The sequence below is a fragment of the Cygnus atratus genome, chromosome 26, assembly GCF_013377495.2.
Source record: "Cygnus atratus isolate AKBS03 ecotype Queensland, Australia chromosome 26, CAtr_DNAZoo_HiC_assembly, whole genome shotgun sequence".
NCBI classification, from domain to species: Eukaryota; Metazoa; Chordata; class Aves; order Anseriformes; family Anatidae; genus Cygnus; species Cygnus atratus.
This window is the reverse complement of record NC_066387.1, coordinates 272,987-295,545: the sequence shown is the minus strand read 5'-3', so window position 1 is coordinate 295,545 and position 22,559 is coordinate 272,987. Positions and strand designations below refer to the sequence as shown.

The 22,559-nt window shown below is 55.6% G+C and overlaps 2 protein-coding genes across 2 annotated transcripts; both read right to left on the bottom strand.

Moving 5' to 3' along the window:
• Positions 1-428: 428 nt before the first annotated feature.
• MADCAM1 (mucosal vascular addressin cell adhesion molecule 1) lies at positions 429-3,148 on the bottom strand. The gene is made up of 5 exons (XM_035569971.1): positions 3,100-3,148; positions 2,349-2,615; positions 1,916-2,230; positions 938-1,603; positions 429-781 (listed from the first exon to the last, which is right to left on the bottom strand). The coding sequence occupies exons 1-5, from the start codon at positions 3,146-3,148 to the stop codon at positions 657-659; spliced, it is 1,422 nt and encodes a 473-aa protein (XP_035425864.1). The 3' UTR covers positions 429-656.
• Positions 3,149-10,504: 7,356 nt separating this feature from the next.
• On the bottom strand, positions 10,505-20,158 carry LOC118260046 (hippocampus abundant transcript 1 protein-like). Its single transcript, XM_035569955.2, has 12 exons — positions 19,957-20,158; positions 17,961-18,056; positions 16,665-16,727; positions 15,383-15,510; positions 14,800-14,914; positions 14,013-14,231; positions 13,160-13,273; positions 12,766-12,837; positions 12,237-12,349; positions 11,963-12,060; positions 11,226-11,392; positions 10,505-11,137 (listed from the first exon to the last, which is right to left on the bottom strand). The coding sequence occupies exons 1-12, from the start codon at positions 20,038-20,040 to the stop codon at positions 10,928-10,930; spliced, it is 1,479 nt and encodes a 492-aa protein (XP_035425848.1). The 5' UTR covers positions 20,041-20,158; the 3' UTR covers positions 10,505-10,927.
• Between the last annotated feature and the right edge of the window lie 2,401 nt (positions 20,159-22,559).

Genomic DNA, 22,559 nt, shown 5'->3' with positions numbered 1-22,559 from the left:
CCCCTGCGTGGTGCCCTTCTCCTGACGCTCAGCGCCTGCGGGCTGTGCGGAGCCGCTGCCACCCGTAGCGGTGCTGGGCCCCGGCGCTGTGGCGGTGCCGGCCGAGCTGCTCAGGACCCCCGCGCTCCCCGGGTCCCCCCGCGCTCCTGGCATCCCTCCTGGCGCCCGGCATCCTCCTCTCGCCGCCCCGAGTCGCTCCTTCGGGGCTGCCCCGGGCTCCTCCGGGCTGCACACGACGGGCTGGCCGGCCAGCTGGCTGTGGGGACGGTGCGGCCTCGCGCATCGCAGCCCCGTCGGCACCGCGGGCAGCGCTGGGCGCAGGGAGGCCCCTGAGGAGCAGCGGCCGCTCGGACGTCCCAGGTCCCGGCCCCGCTCACCGCTGCCTGCTGGCCTCCAGGGCCTGCCTGGGGCGAGGGAGCGCAGGGGCGGCCGTGCTCAGAGAGGTGCAGGGGCAGCTCCCCCTGGGCCCGGGGCTGCTCTTCTCGGGGTCTCACAGCAGCACCCTGCGCCCCACCAGCTCCTTCGGTCCCATTTCTGGAGCTGGGCGGCCCGGCTCCATCGGTGCTCGGCTTCCTGCAGCCAGGAGAGCCCAGCAGCGGACAGGACGACGGCAGGGACTGGTGCAGTGGTGGGGCAGTGGCAGGCAGTCCCTGCTCTTAGGACAGTTCATACTGCGACTTGAATCGTTTCCACAGGCGATGAGATATGACACCGGTCACTATCAGTCCCAGGAGTGACATCGTTGTCCCCATGGCTATGGCAGGGTCAGCGCTGAACATATCTGCCAAGGCACAAGGAGGACATGTAGTCGCAGGCACGCTGCCGACACAGGCAGGTACCCGGGGCTGAGTGTAATGCCCCAAAGCCCTAGCACAGCTGCAGCCCATCCCAAGGGATGCGTGTGGGGGCAATGCAGGGGCCATGGACCCACACTCACCATCCGAGACCATCAGCTGCAGGCTGACCGCCTGGGAGCGGTGGCCCTGCAGGATGCACTGGTAGTGACCCTGGTGACGGGGCTCAGCATGGTCCAGCTGCAGCGTGGAGCCGCTGCCCGCCACCTCCTCCCGGTACTGTGACAGGGCCACGGGGGTGCGCAGCCAGCGGACGGTGGCATTCTGAGCGCACTGCGCGTGGCACTCGATGCGCAGGGCCCTGCCCCGCGTCCCGTTGGGAGGCAGCGACCAGATCCGCAGGCTGCAGGCGGGCGCCGTCCCCGTCCCTGCCACGTGAGAGCCCTGGAGGGTGCCACCCGCAGCCGTGCCCTCTGCCTCGGCCAGGCCCCCAGCTGTGGGGCTCGTGGAGCTGGAGCTGGGAACCGTGGCGGTGGCTGGACGTGCTGAGGGGCTGCCCGCTATGGGGTCCTGAGGAGTGGGGCACTCCACTGGGGGGAGTTCAGTAGCAGCAGCCTGCTCTGAGGTGGTCTTGGGCTCCTGCGAGGCAGCGGTGAGGGCTGAGGTGGGATCATGCATGGGGACACCCGGCTCTGGGGACAGCGCCATGGTGGCCGCAGACCTGGTGGTGCTGAGGCTCCCCATCATGGTCGTCGTGGTGTGGGGGCTCTCCGTGGAGGTGGCCACGGCTGCCGGCTGCTCTGCCACAGCTGCGAACACAGAAGGTCCCGGGAAGCCTTAGAGCCGGGGCAGTGCCTCTCCATTGCGTTATCTCTGCGGGCGATGCCCCCTCCACCTGCCCCAGCCACCTCCACCCCCTGAGCGCAGCACCCTTGGGTGGGGAGCAGCAGCAGAGCAGCACCCCCAGTGCAGCAGCTGTGGGACTGGCGGTGCAGCACAGCGAGGGGTGCTGTCACCCTCCTGCAGAGTGATTTCAAGCAGTGCCTGTCGGTAGGGGTGGGCTCTGGCCGACAGGGCACTGCAGGGACCCAGGACCCCCCAGCTCCAGCCCCGCCACTCACCCCCTGTGCTCACAGCCACGGACGCCTCACGGGTGAAAATCTCCGTCCCGACGCTCAGCATCAGCTCGCACCTGAACAGCGCGCCCTCCGCCACGTCCTCCCCTGCTACCGACAGCGTGGCCTCGATGTCAAACAGCTCCTCGTCGGTCTCCGTTGTGTCAGGGTCGTTCCTCTGCAGCTCTTGGTCCCCCCGGTACCAAGCGACCACCAGCCCCGCGGGCGGGTACACGCGCTGGGCCGAGCAGCGCAGCGTGGCGGGCTGACCCGGCACCAGGGCAGGCGGGTGCGCCTCGAGCTGCAGCACGTCCGGGAGGGCTGCGAGAGGAGCCGCCGCGGGGAGCACAAAAAGTGACTCTCGGCACCACTTCCCGCAGCCGTGGGGGACACAGGGCTGTGCAGGGGGGGCGCTGGGGGAAGGGGTGGGGGTGCTTACAGTAAACCCTCAGGTCGACGGATTTCTGGTAGTGCTCCTCGCCGCAGATGCCCTGGCAGATCTTGGTGCCTGCCGTGGCCACCTCAGCGCGGTTGATGTGCAGGACGCTGTGGGTGGGGAAGGAGTCGATGCTGCCCAGGTTGGTGTCCAGCCCCTTCCACTGCACCGTGCCGCCCGTGCAGGGCAGCGAGCAGTTCAGCTGCACCGCGTCCCCGTACCGCACCAGCGGCTCCCGCGGCTCCACCACCATCTTGTCAACCGGTCGTCCTGGGAGAAGAGGAACCGCGAGGGGTTAGAGAGGGGAACAGACACAAAAAGCAAAGCAGACACGATTCTGGCTCCCTGTTTGCTGAGCAGTCACACTCAGGCACCACCCGACTCCCTTCCCATCGCTGTGGGGGGCGCAGCTCATAGAGGTGGCTCATCAGTGCCAATGCTTCTGCAGCAGGAGCCAGCCAGGGTGCCACACAGCAGGCATCGCAGCCTGATCAGACTCTTTACCACCAAGACCTGCCAGCCGTTTTGTGGGTGATGAGCCCAGACACCCCTTCTCGTCTCAGTTTTCATCCAGGGAGCACTGCTGCTCCCCTGGCAGCACAGAAGAGCAGAACACGCCATCACACACACCAGTCACGGGCCCCACAGCTCTGGGTGCAGGGATGAGGAGCAAGGAGAGGAGCACCACCGGCGGCACGTGGAGCAGAGCCCTGGGCCAGCAGGCGAGGGACCGGCACAGCTCCCGGGCACTCACCGCTGCAGCCCCACAGCGCGCTGAGGAGGAGGAGAGGAGCCACTTCCATCACCCGCAGGGCCACGGGGCAGGGCAGCAGCAAGCCGAGGTTTTCCTTCCTTCCCTCCCGTTGGGGAGCAAGTGCTGCTGGCCGGGGCTGTCCCCTTCTGGCTGCCAGCCCCATCCCCAGCCCTTCTTAAAGCCCTGCAAGAACCGCCCCCGCAGCCTTCCCGCCAGCGGGGTATTTCCAGAGGGGGTTTCTCGTTCTGTTCAAAGTTCAGCTCCCACCCAGCTCTGCAGCCCCATGCCCAGGAGACCTGCAGGGCTCCTGCTGCATCGCACCCCCCTGGCACCTTTGGGCAGGCAGCGGTGCCCCAAAACTTGTGCCGGACCTCGACCTTGCCCGGCTCTCCCCGCACCCTGTCTGGCCGCAGCGTAGGGGCTGCTCAGGTGCTGCCAGCAAGCAGGACCCCCCCAGAACACGGGGATTTGAATCCTTCTGTGCCAAGAGGCTGGGTGCAGTGGGAGGACAGGCTGCCTTCCCACCCCAGCTCACCCCAGACACCCAGGGGTGCTCCAGGCAGGAACAACAGCTGAAATAAATCGCCCGGGGGCCAGCCGGGTGAGCGGGGTGACACGGGGTGCCTGGCTCTCCACTGCCCCACACAACCCCAAACCGACTCCGCACTGCCCGGGACCAGCACGGCCCTGCTGAGCTGAGGGGGACGCTTGTCCACCAGAGCCCGTCTCAGCCCCTCTGTCCCAAACGCAGAGCCAACGCCGTGCTCGGTGCGGGGCCGAGACATGGGCTTGTGAGGGCGTAGCCCCGGGGCACGGGGAGGAGGCACCCAGCCCAAGGGGCTGCAACCAGCATTTATTCCCGGAAGAAGTTGTTTTTAGGGACAAAAGTAGGTGTCCATGGGAAAGATGGTTTTATAGGTTAGAAGGAAAAAGTGTTTTCACGTGGATGTTGACTACCCCACATTACCCAGCCTCAGCACCTCTCCTTGCTCCCATGGCAGGCCTGGCATCACTTCCTCGTCCCTACCCAGCTCCCTGGGAAGAGTCGGGCCCATCCTGGCCCATCCCATCCTGCCAGGCTGACGGCTGGGGAAGGTGCCGAAGGGTCAAAGGAGGGGATGCACCCGATCCCCCCACACCTCCCCTTGCAGGAGGTGGAAAGTCTGTGCAGGAACCACGGGAACCCGCCGTTTCCCATGCGGGAACACTCCTGAGAAGCGGCTCCAGGCACGGGGCACGCCACTCATCCTTTTGGGACCAAAGGTAATTAACCATCTGACGTGTTCTGGAGGCCTCCCAATGGCAGGGGAAGTGCTCTGTAAACAGCTGCCATCAGAATATGCACATTCAGCTGAAGCCACGGTGATTAATGGCTCTGGGGTTTTGTTCCTTCCATCCTGTGTTAACAGAGCCGCCTCCCAGAGCTCCCAGCAGCTGCCGTGGTCCACAGATGGGGGCCCCCGACCCTGTGTCCCCTCGATGGGGCGAGCCCTGGCCAGGGCTGCTCCTCGCGCCAGCCGGGCTCTTCCCAGCAGTGATCCCAGGGGTGCTGCGAGGACACCCACGGCGGTGCTGGAGTCTCCTCGCTCCTGCCCTCGCAGCCCAGAGCCGCCAGCACAAGGTTTGGGTGTGCAAAGGCACCTCGCTGGTCCCTCCGCATCCTAAACCCACATCCCCTCCGCCACCTGTGGCCCCTGCGATTGCCCGGCCCCGGTGGAGATGTGGGCACTCACTGCCCTCGCCCACGCTCACCCCAAACTGCCAGGGAGTCCTCCCCTTGGCCACCCCTCCCTCGGCAGCACAAAGGATGAGTGAATGCCCCAGGCAGAACCCACGCTGGAAAACCACAACCTCATCCTTCGTTCTCCATAAAGCCACAAGGATGCTGCTGGGGTTATTTCCAGGCATTTCTGCTGCCCAAGAAGATGCTCTTTGGTGCATGAGAGCAACAGGAGAAAGAAAACTTCTCCAGCACATGAAGAGAAACAGAGGGTGGTGAGGTCTGCAGCTGGCAGCCAGGGAGGGAAGGGTCAGGACTGCACAAGCTACGTGAGCACAGTGGCCCACCGACGCAGGACTTGCGAGGCACTCAAAGCCACGGGCAGTGGGGCAGAAGGGCCGGGAGCTGCTGGGTGGGGGCAGCGAGCAGCATGGATGCTGGAGGAAGGAAGGGGCTCTCCCCTTCTACTGGACTCGATGGATTTTTCCCCTAGTCTGGAAGCGCACACGGGCGATGCTTTTCATCTAGGAGAACAAAGCTGCCTCCTTCCAGAAAAGGCAAAAAAAAGAGAGAGATCTACGAGTTGCAGATACAGGGTGGGAAGAGCAGGCTGAGGCACTTAGGGACTTCCAAGAAACAGGAAACCTTTAGGGTCAGTGCAAAGGGAACGATGACTTTCAAGAAACAGCTTGAACTTTCCTCCTGGATGCTGAGCACACGCCTTCCTGACAGCCAGGAGGACTCTCGCTCAGCCAGACTCGCCCGAGGCATTTTTCAGGAAACAAACTTCAAAACAGTTCGGCAGAGCGACGGAGCGACGGCAGCGGGACGGGCGCTGGCCCCCGGCACAGGATACCACCGCGCCACCGAGCCAGGGCGCAGCACAGGGCTGTCAGCACCTGCACTCGCCAACGCCTGATCCCAGGGAAAAAAAAAAGAAAGAAGAAAGAAGAGAGAAAGAAAAAAAGAAAAAAAAGAAAAAGCTGTTTTGAATTCTAGGCTGTACTTGCAATATGCACGCCTTCCTTTTTCCACCAGTGCACTGATGCTGTGTCAAACTGAGGTCTGCCCCCCCATAAAGGTAGGAAAAAAAATTACAGTAAGCTCAAAAGTCCAGAGGAAATAAATACAAAAGGCAATATATTTTACAGCAGATTAATTGCATTTCCAGCTCATTACAGGATATCGGCCATCCAACAGCAGATCCCATCCAAGGTCTGACTGGGATTTGCTCATCCTTCTTGTGATTACATTGTTCACAGCACTACTATCCTCAAGCACTGTAAAAAAAAAAAAAAAAAAAAAAAAAAACCCACCACCCCTTAAATGAGGAAGATAAGATCTAAATTAAGCCTGCCTGGAAATGAAGACAATGGGGTCTGGGATGCTAATAACCGCGTGCTGCAGCCCCCACCCTGGTCCCAGGGGTGCTCCCCTGGGAATCACTCACGGCAGGAGCGAGGGACGGATGCTGCGCATGGGGCAGGAGGCGAGGGATGGACGCCGAGCGCTGGGCTGCAGGCAGCCGTCGGGGCTCGCACAAACCTGAGAGCAAGCCCCTGCCTGCTAAAGGCAGTCGCCACAGCCCTGACTGCACTTGTGCTTTCCTCCCCACTCCACATCCCAAAGAGGGCCCTGTACTGCAAATATTGCCTGCACGTGCTGCCTAGAAGACTCTTGGGTTTTGCTCACGCCCACGGTGAGATGAGCAGCGGGGTCGTGGCTCAGAGCACCTGGTGTTTAAGCACCAAGGCAGTGAGAGCTATGAGGACAGTGCGGTTTTCATACTCTAACGAAGATCTGGATAGCTGCGTTAGCATCGGGGTGAATTCAAATTGATTGCAAGTACTTTTTGTTCTAGAATATTTATAAGAAATTGGTGAAAATAACTGGACCAGTTGTGCCCACTAAGGAGAGGAGATCAGACCGACACAGTCGTGGGCATAGACGCTTGCAACCATCTCTTCAGCACAACCCCGGGGGGCTGAGACAAGTCCTGCTCAGAAGCACGAGGCTGACTTGAACAGCCGTCTGGTAACAGCAGCAGGGGAAACTGATCAGAACAGAGAGCTTCAACACAACAGGAAAGAAGCAGTTTAATAAATAATCCATCGGAGGGAGAGATTAGCCAGTTCTAAGCACAATTTGAACTAAAATAAATACATTTCATTGTTAGCTTAAAAAAGATACAGAAACGCACGCAATAGTAAACAAACTTCAGAGAGAGCCATTCTTCAGTGAATGCGGGCTTGCCACATGCCCCCACTGTATAAAGATGATAAAACGTTAGCAGCCATTCAAGTGCAAAGAAAAGAATAAAAACAAGTAAAAAGTTACTGATTTGCAAAAGTAATGGCAGAAGGGAAAGCAATGGTTTAATGCGTTCAGTTTGTTTAATGCAACAAGATCAATTTTTAAACTCCCTTGAGCTGCTGCCATTAGCAGCGGAGCTGCAGAGGAAGGGCAATTAAGCCCATTTTTGCCTTGTGTTTGGGGCATTGCTGTTACTGACCTGAATTACAGCTCACTGCAGCCCAAGTCTGGGGTACCGATGATGAACAGCCAGGCTCAGGCGTTACACTGCAGATCAAGGGGATTTTCAGAAAAGGCTCTTAAAAAAGTTGCGTTTTCGTATAAAGTAACAAAACTTGGCAATGCTAGCTGAGTGCTCTGTACAGGTTTTCCAGTCTCCCCACGTGACGCTGCAGAATTACCAGCCCTTCAGAATTAGAGAGATTCTTCATTCGGGTCCAGTAACTTCAGCTCTGCCACAGCTTGGCCCAAGTCCTTCTCTCACACTCACAAGGCAGAATGGTGGGTCACGTCCCTACGCCTAACGGGGAGAGGAGCTGCGTGGGGCTAAGGGGCCCCCACCAAACAAAGGGAAAGGAACTCCAGAAACGTGGAAACAAATCCCTGCCCACTTCCAGCGCCCATGCAAGTGACATCTCTAGGGAAGGCGAGCAGCCCCACTGCCACGGGCAGCCCCATCTCCAGCGCAGGTGCTCAGCACCGTGGGCTCTGGGGGCTCAGGAGGACGCAGCTTCTCCCGCGTGAGCCGGCCCTGTGCTGCCCCAGCACGAGTCACCTCTACGCCGCTACCTGCCCTGCAGCGTGACTACGTGACGCAGTCCCTTCTGCACTCCTTCTGCGCTGCAGAGGCGCACCAGGGCAGACGGGGCAGGTGAAGAGACCTCCTCAGAGGTAGAGCCCCTCTAACAGCCAGCCTGCAGCCAAGGAACGCCTTGGGAACCTGCAGCATCTTCTGGCCCCAGGCTGGGGGGCTGAAGAAGCGTCCCAGAACACCTCAGGCCAGCTACTCACGTGCCGAGGACGTCAGCGCCGCTGGAAACTCCAATATCTCGTCGTGACAGAAGAGGACCAAGGAGTGGAGCTCGCCCGGTCCGTTCTGCTGCTTGAAGGGAACGAGAGCTGAGGCGCTGCCGGCAGCAGCAGCGGTGCCAAAGGGAATGAGATTAGAAATGCATCTGTCTCAATAAACTATTAAATAAAGGAAAGGACTTTTAAAAATATATATCTATATACTTTATAATATATAAATTATGCTCGTCTTTTTTGTAACGTTCCACTATATTTTACCCGTGAAGCTGAGTGCCTCAGTGCGCATGAGGTAACTATTCAGTGTTTTATTTCACTTCGTTTGCGTGTGAGGGACAAAACTACTTCAGTTCATTTTAATACAGTGCAAATAAATGAATCGCCAGATTTACTCGGTGAAATTCCAGCCTAAAAAAGCTGTTTCTGTGAGCAATAGAGGTGGGACTATTGCCTAGTTCATGTGACTGGGTGTTCTTTGGGAAAGGAGTCTGCTGTGCACACGCAGTGCAGCCCATCCCAGTTAGCTCTGGAGATGTGGGGCATCACCACAACGAGCTGGAGAACACTGGAATCCCCACCACGCACTGAGACCTTCTGCTAGCTCTATTCTCCAGCCCGGAAACAGATCCACGTAAGCAAACCCTCAGTGTCCGAGGGAGCTGCTCTCTGCACGGACATAACCTACTCTTACCGTTCTGATTACAGGATCTGGGTACCAGCCAAAGTTAGCGATAAACAAAACATGAATTACTTCACTTAAACGTCCACCTGCAATGACTAACTGGTCCAGACAATTGGTACGCAGACAACATGCTATTAATTCAGCCCAGTCTAGGCAAGCAGGGATTCTACACTGCGAGTTTCTGACAGGCTTTTAAGGGACGTACATGAAAATTGCAGATCTCCATCTGTCCAAGGCCGGCAGTAACAGGCTCCCTCTGACAAGCTCACAGAACAGGTCAGAAGCTGAAAAGACCCCGGAGCTCGTGTGCCCTGTACATTCCTGGGGCAGGCAGCCCAGCAGAAGGGAACTAATAGCGCTGGTCTCCACACTCGTGACTGCTGTGGCTCAGGGCATTGAGATCTTCAGGGTTATCCAGCTGCCATTTTTCATTAAATCCAGAGGCAAATGGCCTTTGTAGTCAGTCCTGCACAGGCACAGCACCGGCCACAGTCGCCCATTTGCAAAGAACCAAGACATGAAGTCGGTGCTTCCTTTTGGCCTTTCTCCTTTAAATTACCTGTCCTGAACCTACAGAGAATCGATCCCCACCAGAGAACTTGGCAGCTGCTACACATATCCCATGATGAGACAGGACTATTTTTGGCCACTGTACCCTCAATTCCCTTAGCAACTAATTTCTTATGTGTTCCCAGTTTGCCCTTTACTTCCCCAATGACTGCTCAATGCCATTACTTCTGATCTCACTCAAATGAGAACAACTGTTTTCTGCCCACTTCAGTATCTCTGTGTATCTATAAACAACCACAGGTTCCCTATACATTTGCCTTAGCTCCCTCCGTAACACTCAAGTTCAAGTATCTGCTGCTCTTTCTAAACTGAGCTGAACCCTGCAGCGGAGGTTGCAATTTCATTTTTCAACAAAATGCAAGCCTTCAGAGCAGGCTCAAAAGTGCTACGTGGAATCCAAACCTGCAAATTCAAATCAATTGCAATCATCAACAGGCTCTTTTGGACCGAGAAAAACAAACCACACTCATTATGTAATATCAAGATGGCAAGAGTCTGGGGAAAAAAAAAAAAATCAACATGCTTTATAAAAAGCGCTCAACAGCTACTTCTCTGACCTTTCTCTCAGGAAGCCACACTTTAACAAAGTGCTTAGCAGAGTTTGCTTGTTCCTCCAACCTTTCAAAGAACTATTTTCTAAACAACCTTTCCAGTTCCACAAAAAGGTTTCCAAAAAAATCCTTCTACCTACACCTCCGGAGGTAGTGACAGACAAATGTTACACCACTGCAACAAAAACCAAACCAAGCGAACCCACCAACCAGAAATACAAACGTTGTTGACCATCTAAGCATTTGTAATTCATAAAATTGCCTCTTTGTCATCTGCCCCTTCTCCCTTGTGAACTAAGAACAGAACCAATTTCTTGTCTAAGCGTCGCTTGGACCAGAACGGACAAACTCAACACATCCTCAAGGAGCGAGGATCTACTTGCAGGTGTTGGCTATGCTGTCTTTCTTCACACATGCACACAGTTTTTACTGGTGTACTATCAGAGCATGGGCTGCTTATACTGCGTAACAGCTTCCAAGCCTCTCCCGTGCTGAGGTTAGCCAGCTCGGCTGTGATGGGATCAGCAGCAAGTACCAGTTACATAAGGGGACGGGGGCATGTAACAGATGCCTTGTTTTATTCTGGCTGGCACATGAGTTAGTTCACATTAGAACAAAGACAATGCTAGCTCCTTAATTTTTCACTGGCGAGCTGAGTATTTGGCAGGTCACACCGTGCAGTTCAGTGTTCACGACAAGGGCAGGTTTGCTTTAAACAGCTATCCCTTCATGCGGAGCAGTTCAGTATCTCCCCTTTCCATCTGCACCAGATGATACAATTCCGTTTTTGCACCAGCTGGGTATATTTGGCTTGAAGGGAAACCCTTTCCCTTCTCATGAGCTGTTAGTGGTACAGTCTGTTACCTCGTTTCTTCTCGCCTCCCACCCTCTCTCCCCAGGCCCCAACCGGCTAAGTCCATCCTCGATCTGGAGTTGAGACGCAAGCCAGGTCCTCCTCTCCCAACCTCATACGCTGCTGTCCTCCAGCAGGGGCTCCTTGCCATCCGAGCCTCCAGCCTGCGGGCTGTGGGCATGGGTCTGGGCACCGTTACTGTGTTTCTTGTGGCTGCCTGATCTCAGTGCAAGGTTGTGTTCCGGGATGAACAAGGCCACCAGGAGCGACAGTAGGACAGAACAGGCCCCAAACAGGAAAGGAGGCCCTGGGATAATGCTGCTCTGTAGGGCAAAACAGAGAAACGATTTAACGCTTAAAGCAAGGACAGAAGCAGCCCAACAAGCCAAATGATAGAGCTGAACCGGTTACCTCATCTGTCGGGTTGGCCATGTTAGGTTTGGAGGCCTTACCCAAAGTTTCCACCTCAGCCATTTCATTCAGCTCAACGTGGAAGAGATAGAAGACAAAGCCATAGAGAGCTGGCCCCAGGCCATTACACAGACCCCGAATTCCAGTGATCATCCCCTGCACTACACCTGGGGACAGAGTGAGGAAAAAACAGATTTGCCTCCAGCTTTCTCAAGATGCTTGTTTTATTTAAGGGTGCTTACATACTTAAAGGCAGTACCAAACATTCAGGTCTAGATTGTCACACACTCTACAGATGAAGTGGTGAGCTGGCAATTAGTTTAGCACAATACCAGGTTTTACAAAAAATAAGTAATGCTGTGCTTGTTACTTTCTACAACAAAACGAACACGGGCACATCAGCAAGAACTTCTAGCTGAGTTGGAGTTTAACACAGCCGGGCTGGAGGACTCAGGGTCAAAATGTGAAGCAGGTAAATGATCAAACAGCAGTCTCCTCCCTACCCCTGCCAGGCGACCCTGAACATCTACATGCATAAGTTAAGAATTCCCTCCCAAAGCACCAGCTACAGCCAAAGACAAGGCAGTGTCATCGCCACCAAGTATATAGAAATAGTCTACAGCTGGCACAAACATTACTGCCCGCCCCTCCGCCACCGATGCCAAGAAGTAGAACACTTGTGATCTGAAGTGCTGCTGGGATGAGCTTGCCCGTTAGACAAATCATCAGTTACTTACCCTGTTGGTCAGGGTCTGCATTCCTAGACACCATGGCACTGATGGCCGGGAAGGTGATGCTGGACATGGCAGCCACGGCCCCTGCTGCCCACATCATCCTTGGAGAGAAAGAGGCAGCAGTCAGGAGGCAGGCTGCCAACGAGCAGCTGCAGACCAGCACCGCACGCGAAGCAGCATCTCCCTCTGGCGGGGGACAGGGACCTGTCACAGAGCCATGGAGGCACCGAGGGAGAAACCTGCACACGCCAGTAAACAAACGTTGGCAAACGCTTACCAAGGCTGTGATCCGAAGCCATACCAGGCAAGCTGCAGGATCTGGAAGCCTAGTCCCAGTAGGATGGTGTTTTTATTTCCTATCGAACGCATGAGAATTCCCAACACTACTGTCTGGAAGCAAAAGAAAAATAGGTACTTTCACAGTAAGTGCAGAGAGATGACAACACTGGAAGACAAGAGGACAGGAATCAGGGAACTCTTGCTGCCATCTGTCATGCACAGGCACTCCTCCATTCTAACAACATCGTGTTAGAAACCAGCCCAGTCCTTTTTATGGCAGTCAGAGCACAATCCATGGAGTTTTACAGAGCAATGCAGGGCCACTTCACAGTTCACCACAGTTCGGTATTCAGCAACAACAGCTACGTCCAAAAGACAAGAACAGAGAGACCGCAGGTACCTGTGCGTGGCACTGCTGATGTCTGTGTGGCCACAGGGATTTTGAGAAGTCACCTGCCCCCATTATCAGAAGCTTCAGACACTCTCACAACCAGACTGTTAGAGCACAGACAGACATTGCTTCTCACCTGAGCCAGTATAGAGAGAATTCCAACTACACCAATAAAGGCTGCCACAGTCTCAGAGGAAAAACCAATGACCTGTAAAAGGGCCAAAAAGGGACTTTTCAGGCAAGAGATTTGTACCATGCAACAGAAGGCATTCCACCAATGTCACTAACATTTATTGACATGGCTTATCAGATTAAACATTAAACAACTGTACGTTCCATTACCTCACTGGAATAAAATGCCTACAAAGTGCTCACATTTTTGAGGAAAGCTAGAACATGCCACCATTAATTATGGTTTCAGCTTTACCAAGCTATTTGCCAAGACTAGGTTCTTGTGTACATGCAGCTCGGACAATATTTCTAAGCCAGGTTTCTGCATTCAGAGCCTTCCCTTATCACAAGAGACTGACCTGTCGCAGGTACAGGAAAAAACTGGAGTACTGGCCAGCTTCAGGAAGGTAAGAGAGAAAGACGGTGATACAGATGAGCAGCACTGTAGAATCCTGACCCACTTTCCTCAAGGACTATAGAAAAGGGGAGAAAAAAAGTTAAAACCATTACATATTTTCCAGGTACAGAGAAAGCAAAAGTGTTTAAGCTACCATCTTATATCCAAGAAGTAAACGCTTGAACGAGACCAGACCTGCTCGTTTAGAAGAGCCCCCCATAAACACCTTGTGCTCATAAACAGCAAAGATTGCCCAGCATTTCAGGTGAATATGTGAACACTGTCACAACACACCAGACCAGATATTAAAATTACATCAACCTACACCCTGGAACGAGGAATTTTTACCTTTCAATTTCTTAGATACACAGTCAAGTACTTTTGATCACCATTTTTTCCTCCCTCAGACTGCCAACATAATCTTCCAAGCAAACAGAGGTGAGGTGAAACTGCAAAGTTCATCATCATTAGCAAGGGTCCTAAAAAGCCAGGAACACACAAGACTTCTCCTGACACAATCCTACTACTGAGTAAAAGAACTTGTATTCAAAACACTGGCACATTTCCACCAAGAAATGCTCTTGCTTTAGGACTTCTGGAGCTGCTTTTAGATGTTCTGTAGCTACATTAGGCCAGGTAGAAGCTGCTACACAACTTTAGACGTGTGCAGTCTGCTGTCAATTTAACTCTGTCAAGGGTGCAGAGTGTTTACCTTCACCTTTTGTGGAATTCATCTTTCATTTGAGAGAAATAGCAGAACTAAAGCACCTATAAATATTACCAGAGTGCAGAAATTCAGCAGCAAGACTACTTACGGCAAATGGGTCTGCTTGTTCCCAAGAGATTGGAGCTCCCCAGGAGACTGGGCGCATCTCTTCTGGCAGGGATTCTGGCACAGCCAGTAGGATGAAACCAATATCCAGCAAAGCAACACCTGAAGCCAGCACAACCACCAGGGTATCACCATAGGCTTGGGAAAGGTATGCACCGATGGCTGGGCTTGTGACCAGACTAGCAGCAAATGTGGCTGACACCTGGAAGCATAAAAAATTAATACAGCCTGTTCTTAGTAGAGCCTATTTGCTCCTCCACAGTAACGCGAGGGTTTTAATTTTGGCATCTTTGATGGAGATAATCCAGGTGGACCGGGACTCCTGTACACAGGAAGACGGCACGTTCTCTTGGTGCAATCTAGGGTAAGTTCTAGCAAAGGGCAATTAAAGCTAACCTAACAATTCATATCCAGTACTTTCAATAGCCCTATAGGAAGGGCATGATCACAGGCTGCTGGTACACATGCTGGCATCGCAGCCTGACCTCTTCAGTGGTGCAAAGAAGCTGACAGACCAGCTTGGTTTAAAGGCCAGGCAACAATATGACTAGGACTCAGATCTCGGAGGAATTAGCTCACTCTCTCAGTGCTCAGTCACAGAGAAATGAGAACACGGAGACTGTATTATTAGTGAAGTGCATACCATCTTGTAGCAGATACTGTGCTCAGGCTTGTTGTCAGTAAGTATCCCAGCCTAGTTTTATACCGCTCCTAACCGTGAAGCCCCAGGTATTTCCTTCAAGAGGCAAGCCCGTTGTTTAGCCCCTTACCAAGCCATACGCCGTGCTACGCTCATGCTCCTGTGTGATATCAGCAACGTAGGCAAAAATCACAGAAAACGTGACAGCAAAGACTCCAGACATGGAAATGACAGCAAAATACCACCTGAAAGAGACGTTACCAAAGGCAAAGTTAGAGACCAAACACCTGATGGAGTCTACACCCGCCTCTCCCGTATTCTTCCTTCAGTGCATCCTATTTCGTTGCATCACAAAGCGTTCAGTAACACTGAGCTTCAGTCTCGCAGCCTATGAAGTTTTATGGCCTATTTTCCTCTTATTTTATGGCACGGCTCAGGAAGGAAACATTCCTTGATAGTGATAACACACCCATTAGGAGAACAGACAACAGGTGAGGGAAGAAAGACTTTCTTCCTGAAACTGAACCCTCTGGTGGAACTGGGCACGTGAATCATTCTCCAGGCTGAGGAAAGGGGACGTGCCCAGGCTCCTTCTCCATGGGACAGACACTTCCATCTCATCCCCAAATGCAACACCAGCAAATCCTCCATCATTCAGCTTCACACTCTCTCTTCTTCTAAGAACCTCTCGGTTGTAACAAGAGCAAACTCACCATGGACTGATCTTCATAAGGGGAATTGGCGCACATGTAAAGAAGACAGTGAGGAGGAGGAAGGATTTCCTGCCCCAGACATCAGAGAGAGCACCAATCAGTGGGGCACTTAGAAAAGAAAGCAAACCCTAAAAAGAGAGACAGAATGACAGAGAGAAACCCCCTAGTCAAATTCCAATTGTTGACAGCAAAAGCTTTTGAAGATTTCGTCTGGAGATAAAAATAAGAGGAGACAATCCATTCCTATTTTCTACAAGCGGGCAACGTTACCAAAACTAACAGTTCATTAAACTGCTCGCATCCTTTTAATGAGAAAAAACTCCTCTATCAGATAGAGGCTGCTAAATACCCTAATCACTTCCCGCTCTCTGCAGCTGCTCAGCCTGCAGCTGTGGTCTTCCCATGCACACTTGTGCAGCAGGGAGTCACCCTGCCAGTACCTAAAAAGATGCTGGCACAGCTCCATCACATTAACATCTGCTACGGTTCTAGGGAAAGCTTTCTCTCATAGCTGGAGATAAGACAGACCTGGCCAAGGCCATTAAGCACAAATAAAATTGTTCAATGCCTTTCGACGTCTTTCAGACCTGAAACAGGCAGGGAAGAGCCTTTACGTGTATCAGGACGTGCCAAACTCACATCTAAGGAAACCTCTCCGAAGCCATTTTTGAGATCATTTTGCCTGAACCAGGGCCCAGAAACCTGTCTTGCCATGCTCTTGAGTCAGAACGCGTGGCTACTGCTTGTTCACTGCGGTTGCCTTGAATTCTGCTCTGGGAATGCCTGCCTAGTTCAAACGACCGCGTCCACCTACCATACCACAGCATACTCCTGCTTCGCTTGGAGAGAGCCCAGTGAGGCCAGCTTAGTTCAGCTTCTATTAACCAGTCAGTTCAGATGTCATTGATTTTTTGTTTTGTGATTCTCCGCAGTATGGTTACAAGGCTGATCTCATGCTGATTTAGAATATTTTCAGCTGAAACACAGCTGCTATAGCCCCAAACCCACACTAACAAACAGCACACTTAATGCTGTAAGATCAGCTACACGAGCTACCCAATTTTTATGCTCTATCAACTCTTCGTCTTCCATTAGGATTGGCAGTGAACAGCAGTGAACAATCCACACTGAAATATGTACATCAAACACTGGTTGACATCAGCAAATGACACAGATTATAATGACCTGTCCCTCCTCGCATTCATCTCAGACTAAATGCAAGCCCAAGCACTGGTTAGACTTCATTACAGGTGCCTGTAATAGCGGAAGGAAAATTCTTTACCTTGACTCCATGAATCAGGCCATTCATCAGGAACGTATGCTGAGGAAAGGTCTGGTGCAAGACCTAGGGGTGAGAAAAAAAAAAAAAGAAAGAGCAAGCTGGCAACTTTTGCAAGGTACCTACCCACTTCTGCAGGCACCTGACAGCCAGAAGCCTGTAAGGGAACAGCAGGGAGCACCCTACGAGAGCCCCACCGCTGCACCTCCACGTGGAGCTCTACCTCACCTCTCTGGTCTGTAAAGTATTCCAGAACGCTTGGGCAAAGCTAAGATTATTTGAAACATCCCTTTCTGTATCCCTGTTCCATTGGATTTCCCACTGTTTACTTCATACGACCACAAAACTTTTCTGTTCTTCTCTCCCACTTTTGTACTACCTGTTGGATTTGCATTTTATACTACTAAGCTACCATTATATATCTCCAAACATATACATCTCTCTACATAAGCAACAGAGACTCAGGTATCAGAGGTCAGTTTAAAAATGTGCACGGCACATTAGACTTGAACACGAGCTGCCGTACCACCACCAGAAAACAAATTCGAAAAGCTGAGAATTTTTCCTGAAGTTGCCCACTCGGAAGTTTCCAGCTTCTTAACCAAAGCCTAAGACCTGCGATGGGACTTCACGCCTCTTTGTTAAAACCATCCCCCTGTGCTGAACTGCAGAGTTGCCTTTGCTTGCCTGTGCTAATCACAACTGTTAAGTCCTGAGCAAGTCAGTGATGGGACGTCATGGAGGGAGCACGACCTGATGTGGCCGGTAACTGCAGAGAAATCATCTCTGTGCTTCAACAGCCCAGACTGTGGTGGTGGCGGTTCAACGAAAACCAGAGGTACGGGATGGGGAGTGCCAGTGTAGGGCAAAAGGCACAGTCTTTGGTTAAGAAGTCAAAGCCTTGCTCAACTTTCTTTCATTAAGCTCCCACATGCACTTTTACTTTTCAAATACCTAAAAAAGTGATAAATAGCAGTACATTATAAGCAAGTGCTAGTAATTTCAGGATTTTCAGATCTGTCTGTCCTCCTTTATCGAACTCCTCCAAAAGCTTTCAAAAGTCAAACTCATGCTTTACTCCAAGTTAAGCAGGAATAAACGAGGATAGAATTGCCCAGAACCATTAAGAAAAACAAAAAACACAACTATAACTTCAACAGGAAAAAAAATCCGGTACAATCCACTACACCTTGATTTGTACTTCCTAACTCCAGAGGCCTACATCCCTACCTCCACCCTCGGCATCCCAAGGCGAACTCATGTCAGCAAGAGGCAGCGCCCCCATGGAGACCCACTCACCGTTAGCATCGGAGTGGTCAGTAAGCCCCAGGCAAAGAACTCCAGGAAAATCACCACCACCGCATGGTACACGCTGGGCTCTCCGATCCCCTGTCGCTGCAAAACAAAGCTCATCATTAAAAAACGCACACATCCCGGCCTGGGACTTGAGACGTGTGGTTGGGCACTTAAACGCCGGCTCTGACCCAGGCTATCCTCGAGGCGATTCACTGCTGGCGAAGACAAACGCACGCTGCAGCCTCTCTCCTTCTGGGCTCTACCAGTCCCTGCCTCTCCTACAAAGCCAACTGGTTTTGTGTTTTTTTTTTCCTTCCTCCCCACCCCTCCTAAGAATTAGCATCTTTGATACCGTTGAGCTTTCCCTAAAGGTGACTGAACCCACCACCCTTTCACCCCTCCACCCGTGCGTATTTTGACAGCAGCCTGCGCAAAGAGACTCCAGGAGTTTAGGAAGGCGTCCGGCACGGTGGGAAAGGCAAAGTCCTCGGATCAGTTAAAAACCAAATGAAAACAACGCAAAACCCCTCAAGGCCTTGTCTAACTTTCTTTCCCTAAAGATCTCACAGCACTTCTAGGGCAGCACTTGTTCTCACTTCACCGAGCCTCGGCAGCCCGCCCAGAAGGCTTCCTGCAGCCGTGCAGGACACGCCTGCAAAGTCACGGGCTCGCAAGGAAAACAAATCACCAAACAAAGCACCCCAGTTTCAGTTGAATTACATCGGGGAACTGCACAGACCAAACGTTCAGTAGCAGAACGTGCTGCTCTATAGGAACCAGTTCCTCGTGGTAGCACTGATGATTTGAACTCAACAAGAAGCGTGTCTTTGCCCTGATACATCATTGATGAAACCACCCCAGCAATTCAGACAGCTCCCAATGACTTGAAGAGTATCCAGGAGTTAAAAACAAACTTCCATCAGCCGCACAAATCTCAGACCCAAATGGATCTTGGCTCTGGTAAGGCAAACCTCACATCCAGGGGCATTTCTTCCAGGCCAAGGGAACGGGCTTTTCCATTAACTTCCTCACAAGTGACTAACGCTTCTACGTTTTGCTCTTGATACAGAAATTATTTACTGCACCAGACCAAAGAAGCACCTTTACCGGTACCTTACCTCCTGCATTCACCACTGACAGACACCCAGGTGCAGGAACTGAAGGAACTCGGCACCTGAAGAGCAATCTCTCCCCCAGCCCAAACCCCCAGGTTCTGACAGACCCACGCTGCGTTTCAGAGAACTGATGCAGCCACCAGCTCGCTGGGAACCGAGAGAAGGCAGCGAGGGAAGGAAGCCGCTCTGCAGAGACGCCGTGTACGTGCACGTTCCATGAGAACTGCCTCCCACGGACAGGCTGCCTAAAAAACAAGTCAACAGCTCCGGCACGAGCGGCTCCCTGCCGGGGGGGGCCGGCCGTTAGCAGGAGGAGATCCCTAGCGGGGGGAGAAGAACCGGGGTGGCACGAGGCCGGTAATTAGGCACGGTGCCCTTGCTCCACTGGCCTCACGACCGCTTTGCGGAGGGGAGCGGAGCCCTCCTCTCCCCCTCATCGCCCCTCTCCGGCCCTCCCGGCCAAGCGCACGTTTCCCACGTTTCTGGCAGGGCAGCGACCGAACAGCCGGGCTGCGCAGGGGAAGGCGCGGACCGGGCCCAGCTCCGCCCGGTCCCAGCCGCCCGCCGCTGCCTCCTCCTCGCGGCGGTCCTCACGCACGCGGGGCAGCTGCCCCCGCGCCGAGCGGGCCCGGGGCTCCCGGAGCGGCCCGATGCGCCGGGCGGCGCGGGGGCAGCTCGCCCTGCTCGGGGCGCTACCGAGCACCGGCACCGGGGCGCGCGGCCGCGGGCGGGCGGCCTCGGGGCCACGCCGGGGCCCGGCGGCAGGCGCAGAGCGGCCGCCCCGGGGCCGTGTGGCCGCCCCGGGGCTCAGCGGCCCGCCCGCGGGCCGAGCCCGCCGAGCCCGGCCCCGGCCCCGGTCCCGGTCCCGGCCCCCCGCCACTCACGCCGGCCCCGTCGCGGATGACGATCTTCTTGGCCAGCAGCACGCTGCGGTTGAGCCGCTTCTTCTTCTTCTTCTCGCCGGTCATGGCGCCGCCGGGCCGCTGCCGTTACCCGGCCGCCGCGGCTGCCCCATCCTCCCCGCGGCGGGACGCGCCGGGACCGGCCGGGCCCCGCGGGGGGCGGGGGGGAGCTCCAGGCCCGGGGCTGCCGGCGGAGGGCGGCGGAGGCCGAGGGAGGCCCGGCCCGGCCCGGCCCGCAGGCCCCGCCCACCCCGCCCCGCGGCCGCGCCCCCGCCGCCCGCACGATGGCGGCGCCGAGCGCTTCCGGCGTCCTGCCGCCGCGCGCCGCGCGCCCGCGCCCCATTGGCTGCTCGGCCCGCCGCCGGCCGGCCGATTGGCCAGGAGCGGCGGGGGGGCGGTGCCGTCCCGCCGGGGCTGTGACGCCGCGGCACCTGCCGAGGGGGCGGCGCGAGGCACGACGGGATGCGGCGGGCAGGGCCGCCGGGGGCCGCGGCGGGGCGCGGGGCATGCCGGGAGGTGTACCCCCCCCCCGTGACCGCCGGCGGCCGCCATTTTACCTGGGGTCCCTGGGGCCAAGGGGAGAACGGGGGGCGATGTCCTCGCGTTCCCTCTGCTCCCCAACAGGGAAACGAAACGGGGGCAGCTCCTGTCACGGCCCCTGCTGCTCGCCTTGCGGGGCTCGGGGTCCCGCAGGGCCCGCCTCTCCCGGTGCCCCCCAGCTTGCACAACACACCATGCCCGACACACCGGCCCTGCACAACACCAGCCCTGCGTGACACACCGTGCCCGACACACACCAGTCCTGCCCAACACACCAGCCCTGCACGGCTCTGGCCCTGCCCGGGGCCCCCGGCCGTGTGCCCCTCGTGCCCGTGCTGTCCGTGCTGTGCAGGCCCAGCCCATGCCCGTGGCTCGTTGCCCTGCGGGGCTGCAGACCCGTCCCTGAGCACGCCCAGCGCCGCTCCGTGTCCCGTGCACGCAGCCCTCGGAACCGCATGCTCGGCGCTTGCACCCCTTCTCGGGTGGGGAAACAGGGGGCTGCCCGCTCCTCGCCCTCTCGGTGTGCCCAGTGCATGCCGCAGGAGAACAACCCCACGCAGGGGCCCTCCCCGCCGCGCAGGTGGGTGCCGCCAGGGATCCCAGGCACTCGCTCCAGCACTGCCATGCCGCTGGATCTGCCCTCGCCACACAGCGAGGGGATGGCAGCAGCTGGGCGCTGCCGGGCAGGGTGCCAGCCCCTCTCACCCCAAGCCTGCCACCGGGGAGACAGCGGCAGCCGCGGCCCTGGGCTCGGTGCTGCCAAGGATCAGCACAGCCGCTTGCATGTTCGGCTGTGTGCGCACATGTCCTCCTCTCCTAATTAATCCTTCATGGATTGGAGAGTGCTTTATGTCGATTCCCATAATGCGGTGCCAGAGGTGTAAGGAGATTAATTAGGCACAGCTCAGAAAAGTTATGCAAATTGTGGGCAGTGGCAGAGCGGGACGCCGGCACTGCTCCTCCCACTCACCCCTGCACTGCTCCTGTTCTGGGGCCGCGGGAGCGGTGCGGGGCAGCAGCACAGCCCTGCAGGCGCTCTCAGGGCACTCGCTCAGCGGCTCTGCCATGACACAAAGGCTGCAGCCACATCCCCTGAGAGGTGGAAATCAGCCCTGCCTGCTCAGAGCCCTGGCATGTCCCCCAGGGCTTGTCCCCAGTGCTGGACGTGGTGGACAGGGCAGCCTGGGGGGCCCCAAGGCAGGGCAGGACCCTCCCCGCAGGGTTGTGGGGTGACGAGATGCTCCCTTGTGCCAGCATGAGGCTATGATCCAGCCTTGGCTCCTGGAGGCTTGCCTTCAAGTAATGATTAAAAGCAGCCTGAGGGAAAGCCCTTGATGTGAAGCTAACTCCCCAGAGCCTGAGACCAGCTGCAAATGAGATGAAAATAATCCCCTGGCCACCGGGGACCTGCACAGGAGAGGGGAGCAGCCTGAGCTCCCGCGGGCTGCAGCCGTGTGGGGGCTGTGGGGGCTGTGCTGGCTGCATGGGGGGGGCTGTGGGGCCATGTTGGCTGTGTGGGGCCGTGCTGGCTGCGCGGGACCGTGCTGGCTGCGGTGCAGCAGCTCCGAGCCCCAGGGCCCGGCCGCAGTGCTGTGGGGCAATTGTTCCTCCACAGCTGCAGCACCAGGCTGGCATGCCCCCCATGCTCCCCCCATCCCCACAGCACTCTGCACGGGGCGTGTGGTAAAATGCTGGTGACCTTCACAGGACCTCGCGTGTGCCAGGAGCCGCCCGCCCCGGGCAGGTTCTGTGGGGACCGAGCCCTGCTGGGTCCGGGCTGGAGCCACCCCGGGAGCATGCAGGAGCCCGGCTTGTTGCAGCGCTGTGCAGCAGTTTAAAAACAAAAACAAGGAGGGCGGAGAGAGGCTGAGAGAAGAGAAGTGGTTCCTAATATGGCAACAGCAAATGTAATTCTATTACCTTGATTTATTGATTGCACTTAGAGCAATTACTGGCTTTCACCCCATCACCTGCCAGGGAGCAGGAGACAGCAAGGAGGAGGCAAGACAAAGGCGGCCGCGCGTTGCCCAGGGCACTGCAGGCCC